The sequence below is a fragment of the Carcharhinus amblyrhynchos genome, chromosome 35 (genome assembly GCF_965287045.1).
Source record: "Carcharhinus amblyrhynchos chromosome 35, sCarAmb.v2.hapA, whole genome shotgun sequence".
Lineage (NCBI taxonomy): Eukaryota > Metazoa > Chordata > Chondrichthyes > Carcharhiniformes > Carcharhinidae > Carcharhinus > Carcharhinus amblyrhynchos.
Window position 1 is genome coordinate 3,670,941 of NC_137358.1, and position 21,076 is coordinate 3,692,016.

The following is a 21,076-nucleotide window of genomic DNA, read 5'->3' on the forward strand; positions in this document are numbered from 1 at the left end:
TAAATCAAATTATGCCTCTGTTTTACCAGTCTGTTGCAACCAGTTCCTCTGGTCTGTATCAAGCTGTGCCCTACTGTTACTGCAACAGCATAACTACTCCCAGTTTCTAGAACATCTGTTTTAATCCAGACGACTACTGTTCTGTTGTGTGTTTTTCCCTGGGGTTTTGCAGAATAGGATTTGATTGACAGCAATATCAGGTGACTGGGTGGAGCTAGGCTTACACAGAGAAATCAACAGCAGCATGTTACTCTAGATCTTTTCCCTATGTCTCTTTTCTCTAGAGTCTGAGATCTATCAGAGTTTATTTCTCTAAAGTTCTGCTGCTTTGAAGATATTTCCTTCTCTGGAAACTGCTGTCTGGATCTGTGCCTAGAGATATTGAATGGCTAGAAATCCAGCAACCATGTGAGCATATTCTTTGTTCACTGGTTTTGGGAGATAACGGGATCTGAAGAAGGGATTTATGTCCATGGGATATTCCTTAAATTGGAACTGTAGAGATGGCTGCTGTTAGGAATTATGGCTTGTCATGTTTTAAGTATTTTAATTGATAAAAATTATGCTAATTTTTTTGTTACATTGTGTTCTTAAATAAAGTTTCTTTTGATAAAAGCTTTCTAGTGGGTCAACTGAATCATACGTGGAGTGAAACACTTTATGCTCAAACTAATACCAAAAGTAAAAGTTGAGGTGTAGGCTTGTTAAAATAATTGGAGTTTCTAATCTGGTCCCTACCACTGGCCTAAAGTGCCCGCTAAGCCCAGGAAACCTAGTCCAATTCATAGAATTGCTACAGTGCAGAAGATAGTCATTCAGCCCATCATGTCTGCACCAACAACATTCCCACCCAGACTGTAGCCCCGTAACCCCACGTATCTACATTGCTAATCCCCCTGACATGAAGGAGCAATTTAACATGGCCACTCCACCGCACATCTTTGGAATGTGGGAGCAAACTGGAGCACCCGGAGGAAACCCACGCAGACATGGGGAGAATGTGCAGACTCCACACAGACAGTGACCCCCAAGCCAGGAATCAAACCTGGGTCCCTGGCGCTGTGAGGCATCAGTGCTAACCACTGTGCCACCATGTGGGATTAGAACAGATAGCACTAGCTAAACAGCTAGCAATCACAACTGCCAAATGACTTTCTGCTATAGATGATCTTATGACAAAATAGCTACGCTCAATCTGTAGCCAGTACAACATGAGGGGAAGAAAACAGAGGTGCAACAAGAAATACTCCTGTCTTTCACTCTCCTTGTCCCATCTATCCTTTGCTTAAAACCCAGTACATCTCTAACTTCGCCCCAGGGCTGAAACATTATGTTCCTTTCCACAGTTGCTGCCCTTCCAGCTGTTTCGGTTATTATTCAAGCTCCACTGTTTCTCCAGATGCTGCTAAATATTTCAAGTATTTTTTCTGTTTAAACAAAGATGCAACATGGCAACATCTCCCTTTCCAATACATATCAATCCAAATCAAAGATTAGAATCATAGATTCCCTCCAGTGCATCAGAAGGCTATTTGGCCCATCGAGTCTGCTTCGACCCTTTGAAAGTGATTCTTACTCAGGCCCGCCCACCCACCTTATCCCCATAACCACACACATTTACCATGGCCAATCCACCCACCTTCACATCTTTGGAGTGTGGGAGGAAACTCACACAGGGAAAATGTGCAGACTCCGCACAGACAGTGACCCCAAGCTGGGAACTGAACCTGGGTCCCTGGTGCGCTGAGGCAGCAGTGCTAACCACTGTGCTGCGCTTCATGAACACTTGCAGAAGCGTCCAGCACATCTGCACAAAAACACACAGATTTAGTGAGTCAAATCCCCATTTTATTAACAAGATAGACAACAAAATAAAAGGTTCTCTTCTTTCAGTCCTAAATCTGTGGATTACACAGCTGACGATTCGAATCCGCCTGCAAGATTCCTGCCAGCAAAGCAGAGAGGCTTTGATGAATCCTTTCCATCACCATCCAAAAAGCCATCACTTCTCCAGAGGTGCGTAGTTCAAGAGTTTTTCGATCAGATCTACGTGGGACAGCAGCATGCGCCTGCAGCAGTAACGTTTCAGACCCAGCGCATCGAGCGCATCACTGGAAACAAACAAACCACCATCAGCAAGAGCTGATTCCACACCTACAGTCACAGAGTTTACAGCATGGAAACAGGCCCTTCAGTCCAACTTGTCCATGCTGTCCTTTTTTTAATTTAAAAAAACCAACTAAGCTAGTCCCACTTGCCCATGTTTGGCCTATATCCCTCTACACCCATCTTACCCACGTAACTGTGCTTTTTAAAAGACAAAATTGTACCCACCTCTACTACTACCTCTGGCAGTTTGTTCCAGACACTCACCACCCTCTGTGTGAAAAAAAATGCCCTTCTGGACCCTTTTGTATGTCTCTCTGCTCCCTTTAAACTTATGCCCTTTAGTTTTAGACTCCCCTACCTTTGGGAAAAGATATTGACTATCTAGCTGATCTGTGGCCCCTCATTATTTTATAGGCCTCTATAAGGTCACCCCTCAGCCTCCTACACTGCAGAGAAAAAAGTCCCAGTCTATCCAACCTCTCCTTATAACTCAAACCATCAAGTCCTGTAGCATCCTAGTAAATCTCTTCTACATTATTTCTAGGTTAATAATATCCTTTCTATAATAGGGTGACCAGACTGCAATTTCACCGAGGGACAGGTGATCCAATTTTTAATAGAATCATAGGAGGTTTATAGTATTGAAACAGGCTCTTCGGTCCAACTTATTCATGCCACCCCTTTTTTTAAAACCACTAAGCTAGTCCCAATTACCCACATTTGGCCCATATCTCTCTATACCTATCTTACCCATGTAACTGTCTAAAAGCTTTTTAAAAGATAAAATTGTACCCACCTCTACCAGCTCGCTCCAGACGCTCATCACCCTCTGCAAAAAAATTGCCCCTCTGGACCCTTTTGTATCTCTCCCCTCTCACCTTGAACCTATGGCCACTAGTTTCAGATTCCTCTACTTTTGGGAAAAGATATTGCCTATCTAACTGATTTTTGCCTCTGGTGTAAAGAATCAAATCACAAGGACACTCACAGTCAAGGCTTGTATTCCTGAGTACAGAACATTTTCAAGTAATCTAATAATTGTTTAAGTTTGATTAAAATGGTTGTCTGACAGCATCCAAATCTACAACAGAATTTCTCAGAATCCCTAAAGTGCAGAAGGAGGTCATTCGGCCCATCACGTCAGCACCAACCACATCCTACCCAGGCCCTATCCCCCTAACTGCACGTTTACCCTGCTAATCCCACTAACCTACACATCCCAAGGAGCAATTCAGCATGGCCAATGCACCTGACCTGCCCATCTTTGGGCCGTGGGAGGAAACTGGAGCACCTGGAGGAAATTCACGCAAACACAGGGAGAACTCTAAAGAGACAGTGACCCAAACTGGGAATCGAATCCTGGTCCCTATAATAGGACAAAGTCACCCCATCCCACAAGCCTGTTCCATTCAATGAAATCATGGCTGGTCTGTGATAGAATTCCACAGACCCATTTCTGCCCTAGATCTCTCCATTCTTTTTTTATTCATTCATGGGACATGGGTGTTGCTGGCTGGGCCAGTATTTATTACCCATCCCTAGTTGCCCTTGGAGGACAGTTGAGAACCATTGCTCTGGAGTCACATGTAGGCCAGACCAGGTAAGGACGGCAGATTTCCTTCCCTAAAGGACATTAGTGAACCAGATGGGTTTTTCCGACAATCCATGATTTCACGGTCATCAGTAGATTTGTAATTCCAGATATTTTTTATTGAATTCAAATTCCACCATCTGCCATGGTGGGATTCGAACCCGGGTCCCAGAACATGAACTGAGTTTCTGAATTAATAGTCTAGCAATACCATCAGCTCCCCTCAATACTTCATAATTTTGGTTCCAATCTCAGAGGTAAAGTTTACAATTGATCTCACAGAGATTGCCATTGACAGATGCAAGTACTGAAGTTGCACTGCCTTGCGTCTCTGAGAAAGTGGTAGCTGCCCCCAGTTATGATACTCAGGCTCTCTTTCTGAAGCTCTCCAAACCTGAAGCCATCTCTACACAGCATGGTGGCATAGTGGTTAGCACTGCTGCCTCACAGTTGCTAGAGACCCAGGTTCAATTCCAGCCTCAGGTCACTATCTGTATGGAGTCTGCACGTTCTCCCCGTGTCTGCATGGGTTTCCTCCAGGTGCTCCAGTTTCTTGCCACAGTCCAAAGAGGTGCAGGTTAATGGATTGGCCATGTTAAATTGCCCCTTCATGTCCAAAGATGTGTAGGTTAAGAGGATTAGCAGAATAGATAGATGTGGTTACAGGAATAGTGCTTTGATGGAATGCTTGGTTGGATTCAGTACAGACTCAATGTGACAAATGACCTCTTTGTGCACTGCTGCGATTCTACGATGAAAAATCAGAATCCGTACAGTACAGAAAGAGGCCATTTGACCCATCGAGTCTGTACCAACCATAATCCCACACAGGTCCTACTTCCACAACCCCCATGCATTTAAACTGCTGACACTAAGGAACAATTTAGCATGGCCAATCCACCTAACCTGCACATCTTTGGACTGTGGGAGGAAACTGGAGCACCCAGAGAAAACCCACACAGACATGGGGAGAACATGCAGACTCCACACAGACAGTGACCCAAGCCAGGAATCAAACCCAGCTGGCGCTGTAAGGCAGCAGTGCTAACCAGTGTGCCACTCCAACATTCAGTTTCTCTCTCTCTCTCTGCAGACACTGCTGGTCCTGCTGAGAATGTCCAACATTCTCCGATTTTATTTCAGATTTCCAGTATCTGCAGCATTTTGTTTGCTAGAAAAATCAGTTGTTGTTGGCATTGCTGGTGTTGTTGGCGCATTGGCATTGTTGTTGTTGTTGGCGCTGTTGGTGTTGTTGTTGGCGCTGTTAGTGTTGTTGTTGTACACTAGGCCGCAGCCTGCCTCCTCTCCCCCTCCTCCCGCCAGGTTACTCACCCTTCCGTGTACTCGGCCTGCAGCAGGCCCAGGTAAGCCTCCCACTTGTTGCCCACCACCTTGCCACAGGTGAAGCAGCGAACCGGGATGATCATGCTGCTCCGACCGGGACACACACACTCCGCACTACCGATTCACCGCCGCCGAATGGCCGCTCCCACGCATGCGGGATATGGCCAGTGCCCCTCACTGCGCCTGCGCCGGGCTCGGCGAGGGGCCGGGTTTCGGGTCCGTGACTGCGCATGTGCAGGTGGAATACCAGCAGCTGCAGTGCGGGGACTGAAACAGCAGGGGGCGGCATTGTACACAGGGAGTCAGAATAGAGAATGGGAGGGGATTGGGGAATGGGAGGGGATTGGGGAATGGGAGGAGAATGGGGAATGGGAGGAGAATGGGGAATGGGAGGGGATTGGGGAATGGGAGGAGAATGGGGAATGGGAGGGGATTGGGGAATGGGAGGAGAATGGGGAATGGGAGGGGATTGGGGACCAGGACAGGATTAGGGAATGGGAAATGGAACGGGATTAACGAATGGGGGGATTGGGAATGGGAGGGGATTGGGGAATGGGAGGAGAATGGGGAATGGGAGGGGATTGGGGAATGGGAGGAGAATGGGGAATGGGAGGGGATTGGGGAACAGGACAGGATTAGGGAATGGGAAATGGAACGGGATTAACGAATGGGGGGATTGGGAATGGGAGGGGGATTAGGGAATGGAGGGAGAATTGAGGGATTGGAAATGGGGGAATGAGATTGGGAATCGGATAGAAACAATAAGGAGTGGGGAGTGGGGTGGGATTAAAAGTGTGTAATAGAGGGAATGGGGGGATAGGGAATGGGAAATGAATGGGAAAGGGGGTGCAACAAAAACAGAGAGGGAGACAAAAGCAGACATTGAAATGAAAATCTGGCAGCTGCAGTTAAATATAATTCCTGGTGTTTACACCATGGGAGAAGTGGGAATAACTAAATAGGATCATTAAAGCCACCTTGGATGTCTGATTAATTAATCCCGAATAATATTTAATTTTGAATTGAGAAAGTCGAGAGATGGAGAAGTTTAGAGTCAGATAGAAGCAACAATCCTCAGTTTCACTGAATGGACAGAATCCTCTGTCCAACTTTATAGGAAACTTGCTCTCAAACTCTATTTCAAACCTTGCACAATCTTTCCTTCTCTGAAAACATAAACTCTCTGAATTATATTCGCCCTCCGTCGCATGTTGTTTATAAACTTTTTGAACCATTTAAACATTCTGTTGGTTAACTTTTTTTTTCCAGACTGGGTTTGAGGTGATAAACTTTCCACCCTCGAAACCTCTTTTTTTTCCACACACTCTTTTTACTGTGGGTTTATATATATATATCCTAAACTTTCAGGAATGTCTTCTTCTATAAACTTTCTTCTCTTTGCTTCTGAGAGCCATGGGAAAGCCGAACTGTTTTAATTCCCTCCCACTTCCGCTGTGGTTTGTAATCCAAGCAGCTCGAGTTTGGGACATTACAGACCCTCCTGGCGTCTCTGGAAGCAGGACTGATCTGGAGAACAGTCGCTGGAGACAAGCTCAGAATCAAGTTTACCACCAGCTGGAATACACAAGTAAGCCAGTAACTTTTTTTTAACATTAGATGTTACAAACTTATCATTTTATAGATTTTTTTTTAAATAGGGGGTATTGGGAGAGTGATAGAGTCCTCTCAACTTTACCAAGGCGAAATAAAGACAAGTTTTAACAGGGGGGTAGTATTTAATCTGCAAATTGCCCACCTCAAAGCCTGTAAATGTTTCACAGTGTGTCCCTGGCCGGATTTCCCAGTGTCAGGACATGGTCTGGGGTTTGTGTGGACTGTCACAGCGATGGGACTTGCCCTGCATTATTTTTTTTAAAAAAAGGATTAAGGCAGAGGTTTGTTTGTTTTATTTCTCTGTCTGCAACCGGGAGTGAGGCTCCCAAACCCATTCTCCCAAATTGCACAAACGACAACAACAACAAAAAAGAGACTTTTGGAGTTTGAAGGAGGGGAGGATGTTAGAAAGTCCAGCATAGCCCCTGGAAAGGACTGTCAATAACAGTGTGTGGGGGGGAAAAACAGAGGTAGCACCACCTTCCTCAATTTCAAATTGCCTGACGGCCGGCAGAAACACTCCTTAATCCAGAGGTTTAGCCACCGTCCCAATGTAGGGGATCCCCACCGCCCATATGCGCACAGCAAGATCCCACCAGCAGCCAACAGATCACGACCGGACAGGAGTTAAGCTAGAGATCATCTGTGGGAGTTTAAGATCAGCGAGAGGGAGAATCTCACTGACATGTCAATAACTCTGACAGGGCTGGATGCAAAGGTGTTTTCTCTGGCTGGGAGGGTCTAGAATAAGGGGTCACAGTCCCAGGGTATGGGGGAGGCTGTTTAGGATTGAGATGAGGAGATGTTTCTTCACTCAGAGGGTGGTGAACCTGTGGAATTCTTTAGTTTATAAAGTTTATTTATTAGTGTCGCAAGTAGGTTTACATTAACGCTGCAATGAGTCATAGATTCTCTACAGTGCAGAAGGCGGCTATTTGGCCCATCACGCCTGCACTGACAACAATCTCACCCAGGCCCCATCCCCATAACCCCACACTGCTAACCCTCCTGACACTAAGGGGCAATTTAGCATGGCCAAACAACCTAATCCCCACATTTTTGGAGTGTAGGAGGAAACCAGAGGGAACCCATGCAGACACGGGGAGAATGTGCAAACTCCACATAGACAGTGACCCAAGCTGGGAATCGAACCCGGGTCCCTGGCACTGTGAGGCAGCAGTGCTAACCAGTGTGCCATCCAAAGTTACTATAAAAGTCCCCTAGCCACCATGCTCCGGCACCTGTTCGGGTACACTGAGAGAGAATTTAGCACGGCCAGTGCACCCTAACCAGCACGTATTTCAGACTGTGAAAGGAAACCGGAGCACCCGGAGAAAACCCACGCAGACACGGGGAGAACGTGCAGACAGTGGCCCAAACTGGGAATCGAACCCTGGCACTGTGCGATGTCAATGAGATCTCTCATCCATCTCCCACCCCCCTCCCCTTCACTGCCTGGGCTCAGGAATGAGCAGTGGGTAAAGCAGATATTTGCGGAGCCAATATTTTGGGAATAGGCAGGACCTTCAGGATCGATGCAACAGAGGAAAAGAGTGGGGTAACCTGCAAATTCCCTTTTTAGCACAGAACATCTGTACAAGGGTCCTGACGGCACTTAACATTCCATCAGGCTCATTAGCGCACAGCCTTCCGAGCACAGACTGACTGGCACAAGCGGACTTCCAACATAGTCCCACATTGGCCTGGCGTCTCAATAGCTTTCTGTCACATCCAAGTGGTCTCCTCCTGCACTGTTGGGATTCTATGATTCCGACTGGGGTTATATGTGAACCAGTACGGCAACAACAGGCACTTATGTTGCATCCATAACCAAGTTAAATGTCCCAGAGTGTCTCTCAGAATGCCGAGTCTTTGATTTGATTTATTGTTGTCACATGTATTGGTATACAGTGAAAAGTATTGTGTCTTGCGCGCTATACAGACAAAGCATACCACTCAGAGATGGAAAGGAGAGGGTGCAGGACATAGTGTTACAGTCATAGCTAGGGTGTAGCGAAAGATCAACTTAATGCGAGGTAGGTCCATTCGAAAGTCTGACGGCAGCAGGGAAGGAACTGTTCTTGAGTCGGTTGGTACGTGACCTCAGACTTTTGTATCTTCTTTCCAATGGAAGAAGGTGGAAGAGAGAATGTCCGGGGTGCGTGGGGTCCTTAATTATTCTGTTCGCTCAGTGGGGGGGGGGCCACCCTCAACAGCATGGAAAGATCCTGTCAGCAGGCAAGGGTCAGAAAATCCCATCCATAGGGCCAAAGGTATGGTCACAGAGGTAGGTTTTAAGAAGCATTATAATTGAGACAAGAGAGAGACAGAGGGAATCATGGAATCCTACAGAAGGAGGCCATTTGGCCCATCGAGTCTGCAATGACCACAATCCCACTTAGACCTCATCCCCGTAACCCCATGCATTTACCCTAGCTAATCCCCCTGACACTAAGGGGCAATTTAGCACAGCCAATCTATCTCACCCGCACATCTTTGGATTGTGGGAGGAAACCGGAGCACTCGGAGGAAACCCACGCAAACACGGGGAGAACGTGCAGACTGCGCACAATCAGTGACCCAAACTGCGAATCGAAGCCGGGTCCTCCCTGACGCTGCGAGGCAGCAGCGTTAATTTCACCTCACCATTATCCCCAGCTCACCACACACGGGGTGGTGAAGTTACCCACCACCCTGTTCTCTTAATTGCTCTGTTAGTCTATAATTAGCAAGCCTGTTTCTATCTGATTGTGGAAAACCCCTAAATGTTCTGGCAGTCAGTGAGTCCTTGTGTCTCTTTCTCTGCCAATATTCTGGAATTGGAAACTCTGAATGTTGCCGGAAAAATAACACTCCCATTGATTGCAAAATCCATCAGGATGGTTAAGGATGGAACTCTCCTTTTCAATCAGTACCATGCCGCTACAAGTAATTTGTTTTTATCGCGGATCATAACTGGCTACCCCAACATAGTGGCTGGAATTTTACCGCCAACGCACCCTAACCAGCACATCTTTCGGACTGTGGAAGGAAACCGGAGCACCTGGAGGAAACCCCACGCAGACACAGGGAGACCGTGCAGACTCCGCACAGACAGCGACCCCAAGCCAGGAATCGAACCCTGGCACTGCGAGGAACTGGCCTGTGCGACGTCAGTGAGATCTCTCATCCATTCCACCCCCCCTCTCCTTCACTGCCTGAGCTCGGGAATGAACAGTGGGTAAAGCAATAAAGCCCGGAGCCAATATTTTCAGGAATAGGCAGGACCCTCAGGACCAATGCAACAGAGGAAAGAGAGTGGGGTAACCTGCAAATCCCCTTTTGCCATGGGAATTGGAGCGGGCAATGGGAAGGTCCATTGACCTAGGGTGGGATTTTATGGTTCTGGGACAAGCGAAGCCGGAAACTCCCTTCCCAGTGAGTGTACGTAGCAGATCCAGGAAGGTTTAAAGTTCAAGCCTAGGTTATCGGAATTCATAGAATCTCTAGAAGGAGGCCATTCGGCCCATCAAGCCTGTACCAACAACAATCACACCCAGGCTCTATCCCCGTAATCCCACATATTTACCCTCCAATCCCCCGAAGAGGCAATTTAGCATGGCCAATCCACCTAACCCACACATCTTTGGACACTAAGGGGCAATTTAGCATGGCCAATCCATCTAACCAGCACGTCTGTGGACTGTGGGAGGAAACAGGAGCACCCGGAGGAAATCCGAGCGGACACGGGAGAAAGCGCAGACTCTGCAAAGGCAGTGACCCGAGGCCGGAATTGAACCTGGGTCCCTGGTGCTGCGAGGCAGCAGTGCTAACCACTGTGCCACCGTGCTGCCCATGCAGAATTAGGAAGTCTAGAATATGGGTTGGAGTATGGACACAAAAACAATGGCAGCTAGGGGGAATAGAATCACTACAGTGCAGAACAAGACCATTCAGCCCATCGAGCCTGCACCATCAACAATCCCACCCAGGCCCTATCCCCGTAACCCCACATATTTACTCTTTAAATCCCCCTGACTCTAAGGGGCAATTTACCAGTGCCAATCCACCCAACCTGCACATTTTTGGACTGATGGATAGTTCGGGTGAATGGGGAGTGGATTGGGGGGGATGGGGAGGGGTTTGGGGGAATGGGAAGGGGGTTGGGGGGAAATGAGGAGGTGTTTGGAGGGGGGGGGGTTGGAGGGGAATGGGTAGGGAGTTGTTGGGGGGGGAATGGGGAGGGGGTTGTTGCAGGAATTTGTCAGGGTTTATTGGGGCAGAGGGGGAGAGGATTCTTTGGGCTAGGGGCTGGGGCAGACACTGTTTTGAGAAAGGGTGTTCATGAGCTGTTATGAAGTCAGCGAGAGATGAGTTGTTTATCTTGGCTGTCTCCCTGACTGAAACAGATTATAGAATCATTGAATTAACACTGGGTAGAGATATCCCAGCTGTTGAACAAACTATGCAAGAGATAGTTAGCGTGTGACCTCAACACTGTGGCATACACAGACTGATGGACAGGCACGGGCCTGGGACACACACCGTTATCTCTGCTGTTTTGTGAGTACCAGTTTGAATGGGCTGCCACTGATTTGATCGCCTCTCACTCTTTCAAACTCCAGTGAATATAATCCTAACTGATTTAGTCTCTCCTCATATGACAGACCTGCCATCCCAGGAATCAGCCTGGTAAACCCTCACTGTACTCCCTCTATAGCAAGGACATCCTTCCACAGATAAGGAGACCAAAACTGCACACAATACTCCAGGTGTGGCCTCACCAACGCCCTGTACAATTGCAGCAAAACATCCCTATCCCTGCACTCAAATCCAGTCACTATGAAGGCCAATATACCATTTGCCTTCTTTACTGCCTGCTGTAGCTGTGCGCTTATTTTCAGCGACTGTTTTGTTTTGTGTAACTGTTTGAGGGATAAATATTGGCCAGGACATGGGGGTATAGCTCTCCCGCTCTGCTTCAACACAAAGGCCATGATTTATATTTCCCTGAGCAGGCCAGCAGGGCCTTGGTTTAATGTCACAGCTAAGACACAGCGCCTCCGACAGTGCAGCACCCTCTCACGTTGACTGAAGTATCAGCCTTGATTTCGGAGCAGGATTTGAACCCAGAACCTTCTGGCTCAGAGGTCAGTGGACTCCCACCTGATGCCAGCCCTCCCAAGCCTCACCACTGTCCTCGAACTCTGTAAGAAGTCTCCCAACTCCAGGTTAAAGTCCAACAGGTTTATTTGGTAGCAAAAGCCACTAGCTTTCAGAGCACTGCTCCTTCGTCAGGTGAGTGGGGAGTTCTGATCACAAACAGGGCAGATAAAGGCACACTGTCAGTTTACAGAATACTGATTAGAATGTGAGCCTTTACAGCTAATCAAGTGTTAAAGGTGCAGACAATGCGAGTGGAGATAGCGTCAAGCCTAGGTTATAGAGATGGGTATTGTCTCCAGACAGGACAGTAAGTGAGATGTTGCAAGTTCAGGCAAGTCATGGGGGTTACAGATAGTGTGACATGAACCCAAGATCTCGGTTGGGGCCATTCTCATGTGTCTGGAACTTGGCTATCAGTCTCTGCTCAGCCAGAGAACCTGGTAGTCCAGTGAGGATTGGATCCAGATTGGCCACGATTCGGATGATGATGATGGTACGGCAATGTCGCTGGACACTCAATCCAGAGGCCCAGGCAAATGCTCTGGAGACACGGGTTCAAACCCCACTCCGGCAGATGGTAGGATTTGAGTTCCACTAATGAACCTGGAATTATGAATTCCCTTGAAGCTATCATTATCGATTAAGGCAAAATACCGTGGATGCTGGAACCTGAAACTAAATCAGAAAACGATGGGAAATGTCAGCAGGTAGGGGTTGGCACAGTGGGTTAGCACTGCTGCCTCACAGCGCCAGGGGCTGGCTGGGATTGTGGTCGGTGTAGACTTGATGGGCCAAATGGTCTCAATCTGCACTGTAGGGATTCTACGATTCTAGGTCTGACAGCATCTGTGGAGAGAGAATAGAGGCAACGTTTTGAGTCAGGATAATGCTCCTGTCCCTCTCCCCTTCCACCCCCCCCCCCCCCCTTCACTCTCTGCCCCCTTTCCCCCTGTCTCTCTCTCTCTCCCCCCCCGCCCCTCTCCCAGGCCCCAGCACTGAGTCAGTTTTCACTGTGTGCTGTGTTGTGCCACACTGTGCCTCCGCTGCCATGGCCTCTGCTCCTGCAGCCTCTCGGATTCTTCCAGCACTGAGCTGCCTTTTGTGGTTTGACTGAAGACTGTTTAAAGCTGGAATTAAATTGATGCAATCTGCTGCACTGGTTAAGTGAGTGGTTCCAGCTGTTGCTCTGTGCTCCTGTTGATCGCTGCTTATGATACCCTGTCCTTAACAGGCTGTTTACCCTTTGCACAATTCACCCCTCACCCACTTTTAGTCTGAAAGCCAGTTAATCCTCACTCTGTCCTCTCTCAAGGCCGGGTTAAACCGACAATATTGATCAACGAGCGAGGCAGACTGGAGCCACCCTCGTCTGGGGGCAGGGGAGTCAGCGTGCGTGTCCAAAAGCAGATTTTGGAGTGGCCCCTCACTCCCCAGTTGCTGTAGCCCAAAACCCGGGGAGAATCGGTTTGCTGTACCCTCACCTCAGAGTCAAAGTGTCACAAATCCAATCTGGAGATGGTAGACGGCATGGTGGCACAGTGGGTTAGCACTGCTGCCCTACAGCGCCAGGGACCCGGGTTCGATTCCTGTCTTGGGTCACTGTCTGTGCGGAGTCTGCACATTCTCCCCATGTCTGCACATTCTCCCCGTGTCTGCGTGGGTTTCCTCCGGGTGCTCCGGTTTCCTCCCACAATCTGAAAGACGTGCTGGTTAGGGTGCATTGGCCGTGCTAAATTGCCTCTTAGTGTCAGTGGGATTAGCTAGAGTAAATGGATGTGGTTATGGGGATAGGGCCTGGATGGGATTGTGGTCAGTGCAGACTCGATGGGCCGAATGGCCTCCTTCTGCACTGTAGGATTCTATGAGACTGGAGTCCATAATCCAGAGTGATGCTCCCCTTGCAGTGCTGAGTTTATTTTAAGTTTATTTATCAGTGTCACAAGTAGGCTTACATTAACACTGCAATGAAGTTGATGTGAAAATCCCCTAGTCGCCACACTCCAGCCCCTGTTCGGGTACACTGAGGGAGAATTTGGCACGGCCAATGCATCTAACCAGCACGTCTTTTGGACTGTGGGAATGTTCTTGGAGACCCATCTCTGGGACGGACTTTGAAAACTAAGACACCCCCCTCTCCTCCCACCTGCCCTTACAGGTAGATGTCAAAACACCCATGGTTGCTATCAAAGAGGGCTGGGGGGGCTGTCCTCAGTGTCTTGGTCAATATTTGTCCCTCAAGTCCTACCAGACACCTGTCGGTCAGGACGTAACACATGCGCCATCCTCGCACGTTCACTGTAGCCCTTCTGCAATCGCTGTGTGACATCCAGCTACCCTGAAGTTGGCCCCTCTCTCTGCTCCCTCCACTTTCCTCTCTAGCAGAGACCACACAAAACTACAGAGCCTTGTAAATGTAGGGAAATAGCAGGTGGTGGCTGGTCCCTCCATACTGACGTTATAGTTAAGAAAGCCCACCTACTTTCTCAGGAGGCTAAGGAAATTCGGCATATCAGCTACAACTCTCACCAACTTTTACAGATGCCCCATAGAAAGCATCCTTTCCAGATGTATCACAGATTGGTATGGGCTCCTGCTCTGACCAAGACCACAAGGAACTACAGAAGGTTGTGAACGAAGCCCAGTCCATCACGCAAACCAGCCTCCCATCCACTGACTCTGTCTACACTTTCTGCTGCCTCAGATTCGCAAGGACCCCACGCACCCCGGACATTCTCTCTTCCACGTTCCTCCATCGGGAAAAAGATACAAAAGTCTGAGGTCACGCACCAACCGACTCAAGAACAGCTTCTTCCCTGCTGCCGTCAGACTTTTGAATGGACCTACCTTGCATTAAGTTGATCTTTCTCTACACCCTCGCTACAATACATTCTGCACCCTCTCCTTTCCTTCTCCCCTATGTACTCTGTGAACTGTATGAACAAAGAAAATTACAGCACAGGAACAAGCCCATGAACCCTCCATCCTGCCCGATTTAACTAAAATCCCAAAGAAATATGCTTTGTCAATAAAGCACGCAACAAATAATACTTTTCACTGCATCCAGGTTGATACTGGAGATGAGGGGGTTAGCTTATGAGGAGAGATTGAGTAGATTGGGTCTGTACTCGTTGGAGTTTAGAAGGCTGAGGGGGGATCTTATAGAGACATATATGATAATGAAGGGGCTAGACAGGGTAGAGGCAGAGATTATTTCCACTTAGAAACAAGAACTAGAGGGCACAGCCTCAAAATAATGGGGAGTCGATTTAGAACAGAGTTGAGGAGGAACTTCTTCTCTCAGAGGGTAGTGACTCTCTGGAATTCTCTGCCCATTGAAGCAGTGGAGGCTACCTCGTTAAATGTGTTTAAGTCACAGGTAGATAGATTTCTGATTGATAAGGGAATTAAGGGTTATGGGGAGCGGGCGGGAACATAAGAACATAAGAAATAGGAGCAGGAGTAGGCCTTCGAGCCTGCCCCGCCATTCAATAAGATCATGGCTGATCTGTCGTGTCTCAGTTCCACGTTCCCGCCCTCTCCCCATAACCCTTAATCCCCTCGCTTATCAAAAACCCATCAACCCGCGTCTTAAATATATTTAGCGAGGCAGCCTCCACCACTTCAACGGGCAGAGAATTCCAGAGATTCACCACCCTTTGAGTGAAGAAGTTCCTCCTCAACTCCATTCCAAACTGCCCCCCCCTTATCTTGAGGCTGTGCCCCCCAGTCCTACTATCCTTTCTGAGCGGGAAGAGTCTCTCCACCTCTATCCTATCCATCCCATTCATCATCTTATACGTCTCAATGAGATCTCCCCTCATTCTTCTAAACTCTAACGAGTACAAGCCTAGTTTATTCAGCCTCTCCTCATAGTTCAACCCCCTAAGTGAAACTGAACCACTATTAGATCAGCCATGATCTTATTGAATGGCGGGGCAGGCTCGAGGGGCTAGACGGCCTATTCCTGCTCCTATTTCTTATGTTCTTATCCCAATGCATGTGACAATAATAAATCAATTGTACAGCTCTTATTTTCCAACTCTGAGCAAATGGCTAAAATACTGAGATTTTCTTTTCTGGATGTCACTTTCATGAGTGCTTTTTGTTCTTGTAATTTTAACACTTCTTCATTGGTAAACAGCACGTTTAGCATCTGCCTCCGCAGTTCAAAGGGTTGTTTTCTTCCACAGGTTTTTATTTATTGTCCAGGCTTCACAAGGCAGAGAGGAAAGTGGGTAGGATGCGACACCTTAAAAGAATCATAGAATCCCTGCAGTGCAGAAAGAGACCATTTGGCCCATCAAGTCTGTACTGACCACAATCCCACCCAGGCCCTACTCCTCTAACCCCTCATTTATCCTGCTAGTCCCCCTGACACTAAGGGGCAATTCAGCTTGGCTAATCAATCGAACCAGCACGTCTTTCAGACTGTGGAGGAAACCGGAGCACCTGGAGGAAACCCACACAGACACGGGGAGAATGTGCAGACTCCACACAGACAGTGACCCGAGTTCAGAATTGAACCTGGGTCCCTGGCGCTGTGGGGCAGCAGTGCTAACCCACTGTGCCACCGTGCTGCCCAAAGAGGTTTTTCTTGTTACAAACCTGGATTTTCCTGCTGTTAATGCATCCTTCATCTTCACACAGTTACTCATGGCCAGCTCTGACCTTTCTCTAACCCTCTGGCATCACCTCAGCCATTTTCCATTACCATCAACCTGCCACAGTGTGACACCGTCCACTTCAATCTTCACACTGGTTTTCTGATAACTGTGGGTGGCACAGCGGTTAGCACTGCTGCCTCACAACGCCAGGGACCTGGGTTCGATTCCCAGCCTCGGGTGACTTGTCTGTACGGAGTCTACACATTCTCCTCATGTCTGCGTGGGTTTCCTCCCACACTCTAACGATGTGTAGGTTTGGTGGATTGGCCATGCTAAATTGCCCCTTAGTGTCAGGGAGATTCAAAGGGTAAATACATGGCATTTCGGGGATAGGGCCTGGGTGGGATTGTTGACAGTGCAGGTTCGATGGGCTGAATGGCCTCCTTCTGCACTGTAGGGATCCTATGATTGTATTCCCTACATTGTTCGTGTCTTTTTGTGTCCATACTCCAACACACATTCTAGACGTCCTGATTCTGCATGGGTGGCACTGTGATTAGCACTGCTGCCTCTCAGCACCAGGGACCCAGGTTCAATTCCAGCCTCGGGTCACCGTCTGTGTGGAGTTTGCACGTTCTCCCTGTGTCTGCGTGGGCTCCCCCCGGGTGCTCCAGTTTCCTCCCACAGTCCAAAAGATGTGTAGGTTAGGTGGATTGGCCGTGCTAAATTGCCCCTTAGTGGAGTTGTGGGAATAGGGCCTGTGTGGGATTGTGGTCGGTACAAACTCGATGGGCCAAAAGGCCACCTCTTGCACTGTATGGAATCTATGATATTTTGAAGGGCCGCTTCTGATTCTTCAAGTCCCTCAACCAACATCGTGAGAAAACAGATTGTCCGACCATTATCTGTTCGTGGGAGCTTGCTGTGCACTTGGACCACCACATTGCCGACATTGCAGCAGTGACCACACCTCACTGGCTGTAAAGCACTGTGGGACATCCTGAGGTTAAGAAAGGTTTCTTTTTTCATTCCTTTGTGGGACAAGGGCATCGCTGGCTGGGCCAGCATTTATTGCCCATCCCTAGTTGCCCTTGAGAAGGTGGTGGCAAGCTGCCTTGTTGACCCGCTACAGTCCCTGTGGTGTAGGTACACCCACTGTGCTGTTAGAGAGGGAGATCCAGGATTTTGACCCTGACACAGTGAAGGAATGGCCAATTTATTTCCAAGTCGGGTTGGTGAGAGGCTTGGAGGGAAACTTTGAGGTGTTAGTGTTCCCATGTATCTGCTGCTCTTGTCCTTCTAGGTGGTAGTGCTTGTGGGTTTGGAAGATGCTGACTAAGGAAGGTTGGTGAGTTCCTGCAGTGCATCTTGTAGATGGTACACACGGCTGCCATTGTACATTGGTGGTGGAGGGAGTGAGTGTTTGTGGATATGATGCCAATCCAGCGGGGCTGCTTTGTCCTGGATGGTGTCGAGCTTCTTGAGAGTTGTTGGAGCTGCACCCATCCAGAGCAAGTGGGGAGTATTCCATCACACTCCTGACTTGTAACTTGTAGATGATGGATAGACTTTGGCAGGGGTGGGGTCAGGGGGTGAGTTACCTGCAGACTCTGACCTGCTCTCAAAGCCGCAGTATTCATATGGCTTTAGTTACAAAGTAAAGTATAATATATTTCTCACAAGTAGGCTTACATTAACGCTGCAATGAAGTTACTGTGAAACCCTCTAGTCGCCACACTCCGGCACCTGTTCGGGTACACTGAGGGAGAATATAGCACGGCCAATCCACCTAACCCACGCATCTTTGGACTGTGGGAGGAAACCGGAGCACCCAGAGGAAACCCACGCAGACATGGGGAGAACATGCAGACTCCACACAGGCAGTGACCCAAGCCGGGAATCGAACCTGGGTCCCTGACACTGTGAGGCAGCAATGCTATACGTGCGAGGGTGGGAAACTAATACTTAAAAAACTTTGCCCCTTAACATCCGGGCAACTAGCAGGGTAAGTACTTGGGGTTATGGGTATCGGGCCTGGGTGGAATTGTTGTCGGTGCAGGCTCGATGGGCCAAATGGCCTTCTCCTCCACTGTAGGGATTCTACGACTTTAAAACAAGCATCTTAGCTCAAATAAGAATGTCTATAATTAATATAACAAAGTTCAGAATGTATTAAATTGTCAAATATAAACCTTTTTTGATTTGGGTTTATTTTTGAGCTGTAACTCTGGAATGAGAGGAACCCTGGAGAATTTGAGAGGCTCAGGTTTCCAGGGAAACCAGGCCTGCATTTCCTGTTCTCAGGGTTTGGGGCCCTCGCTCCCAATTGGTCACTTCCTCCCAGGTTATTAATAGCTTGCAGTTTTCCTCTTCTCTCCGATTTGAACTTTGTATCCAGTGGCTCCGAAGCCAGGGAATGTTGTGTGTGCCTTTACTTCACCAGGGTGATGTCCATACACTCTGTGTCATGTGGCATCTTGTTAAGGCAGGAAGTGTTATTTAGGCCAACAGTCCGTCAGCTGATACAACCACCTGCACTTATATCGCACCTTTAACACCATGAAACCATCCCAAGGTGCCTCAGTGGATCATTACCTGACAAAGAGTCAGGTAGCCAACCCTATTCCAGTAATCCCACACATTTAGCATGGCCAATTCACCTAACCTGCACATCTTTGGACACTAAGGGGCAATTTACCATAGCCAATCCCCCCAACCTGCATGTCTTTGGACACCAAGGAGCAATTTAGCATGGCCAATCCACCTAACCTGCAAATCTTTGGTGGCACAGCTACCTCACAGCGCTAGGGACCTGGGTTCAATTCTGGCCAGGGGCGACTGCCTGTGTGAAGTTTGTATGTTCTCCCTGTGTCTGCGTGGGTTTCCTCCGGGTGCTCCGGTTTCATCCCAAACTCCAAAGATGTGCAGGTTAGGTGGATTGACCATGCTAAATTGACCCTTTGTGTCGGGGGTGGGGGGGTGGTAGTAAATATGCGGGGTCACAGGGATAGGTTGGGATTGTCGTCGGTGGAGGCTCGAATCCACCTAACCTGCACATCTTTGGATACTAAGGGGCAATTTAGCATGGCCAATCCACCTAAACTGCACATCTTTGGACACTAAGGGGCAATTTAGCATGGCCAATCCACCCTAACCTGCACATCTTTGGATACTAAGGGGCAATTTAGCATGGCCAATCCACCTAACCTGCACATCTTTGGACACTAAGGGGCAATTTAGCATGGCCAATCCACCTAACCTGCACATCTTTGGACACTAAGGGGCAATTTAGCATGGCCAATCCACCTAACCTGCACATCTTTGGACACTAAGGACAATTTAGCATGGCCAATCCACCTAACCTGCACATCTTTGGACACTAAGGGGCAATTTAGCATGGCCAATCCACCTAACCTGCACATCTTTGGACACTAAGGACAATTTAGCATGGCCAATCCACCTAAACTGCACATCTTTGGACACTAAGGGGCAATTTAGCATGGCCAATCCACCTAAACTGCACATCTTTGGACACTAAGGGGCAATTTAGCATGGCCAATCCACCCTAACCTGCACATCTTTGGAGTGTGGGAGGAAACCAGAGCACCCGGAGGAAACCCACGCAGACACGGGGAGAATGTGTAGACTCAGCACAGACAGTGATCCAAACCGGGAATTGAACCCAGATCCCTGATGCTGTGAGGCAGCAGTGTTTAACCACTGTGCCGCCCAATTCACACACAGGTATGAGAACTTCTAAACTGGAAGTGTTGTGGAATTATCGAATGTAGGGCAGTGAGTGCAGAGGGTAAGGAGTGAACAGGACCTGATGAATCAGACAGCAAGCATTCCGGATGTGCACAAGTTTCCGGGGGTGGAGGGTGGATTGTGGGAGGTCATGTTGAAGAGCATGAGAATAATGGACTCCGGAGTTAACAAAATCTTGGATATGGATCAGGATACACAGGCACCGGAGGAAGAGGAAAGAATATTCACAACGAAACCAAGAAGGAATGCTTGGACAGGCTGGAATTCTTTTCCAGAGAAAATAAACACTGCGGGCCTCACCACTGAGGTCTTTAAAACCATGAATGGGTTTGATAAGGTAGATGTAGAAAAAGGTGTTTCCATTTTGGAGGGAAACCAAAACTTGGGTCATCAAGCTAAGAAAGAGACCGTTCGGCCCATCGGGTCTGCACCTACCACAACCCACCCAGGCCCCATCCCCATAACCCCATACATTTTTGGATGTGATTTATTGTTGTCACATGTATTGACTACAGTGAAAAGTATCATTTCTTGGGTGCTATACCGACAAAGCATACCGTTCATAGAGAAGGAAAGGAGAGAGTGCAGAATGTAGTGTTACAGTCATAGCGAGGGTGTAGAGAAAGATCAACTTCATGCAAGGTAGGTCCATTCAAAAGTCAGGCAGCAGCAGGGAAGAAGCTGCTCTTGAGTCAGTCGGTATGCGATCTCAGACTTTTGCATCCTTTTCCTGACGGAAGAAGGTGGAAGAGAGAATGTCCGGGTGCGTGGGGTCCTTAATTATGTGGCTGCTTTGCCAAGGCAGCAATCCCCTGCTAATCCCCCCCGACGCCAAGGGCCAATTTGGCACGGGCAATCCACCTAACATGCACATTTTTCGGACTGTGGGAGGAAATTGGAG

At 48.3% G+C, this 21,076-nt stretch overlaps 2 protein-coding genes across 2 annotated transcripts in view; one reads left to right on the forward strand and one right to left on the reverse strand.

Moving 5' to 3' along the window:
• Positions 1-1,826: 1,826 nt before the first annotated feature.
• Positions 1,827-5,187, reverse strand: polr2l (RNA polymerase II, I and III subunit L). Its single transcript, XM_080217494.1, has 2 exons — positions 5,033-5,187; positions 1,827-2,111 (listed from the first exon to the last, which is right to left on the reverse strand). Exons 1-2 carry the CDS (start codon positions 5,125-5,127, stop codon positions 2,003-2,005), a joined length of 204 nt encoding a protein of 67 aa, XP_080073620.1. The 5' UTR covers positions 5,128-5,187; the 3' UTR covers positions 1,827-2,002.
• A 1,255-nt stretch (positions 5,188-6,442) lies between these two features.
• Positions 6,443-21,076, forward strand: part of LOC145361495 (tetraspanin-4-like) — a 36,605-nt gene continuing 21,971 nt past the window's right edge. The window contains exon 1 of the mRNA XM_080217306.1: positions 6,443-6,632. Within this exon, the coding sequence (XP_080073432.1) occupies positions 6,458-6,632 (175 nt within the window). The 5' untranslated portion in view covers positions 6,443-6,457. The remainder of the gene's footprint in view (positions 6,633-21,076) is intronic.

Coding starts and splice junctions, on each gene's coding strand:
- polr2l (XM_080217494.1), bottom strand. CDS start 5,127: ATGATCATCCCGGTTCGCTGCTTCACCTGTGGCAAGGTGGTGGGCAAC. Junction 2,112..5,032: donor CAGGCCGAGTACACGGAAGG/GTGAGTAACCTG, acceptor GTTTGTTTCCAG/TGATGCGCTCGATGCGCTGG.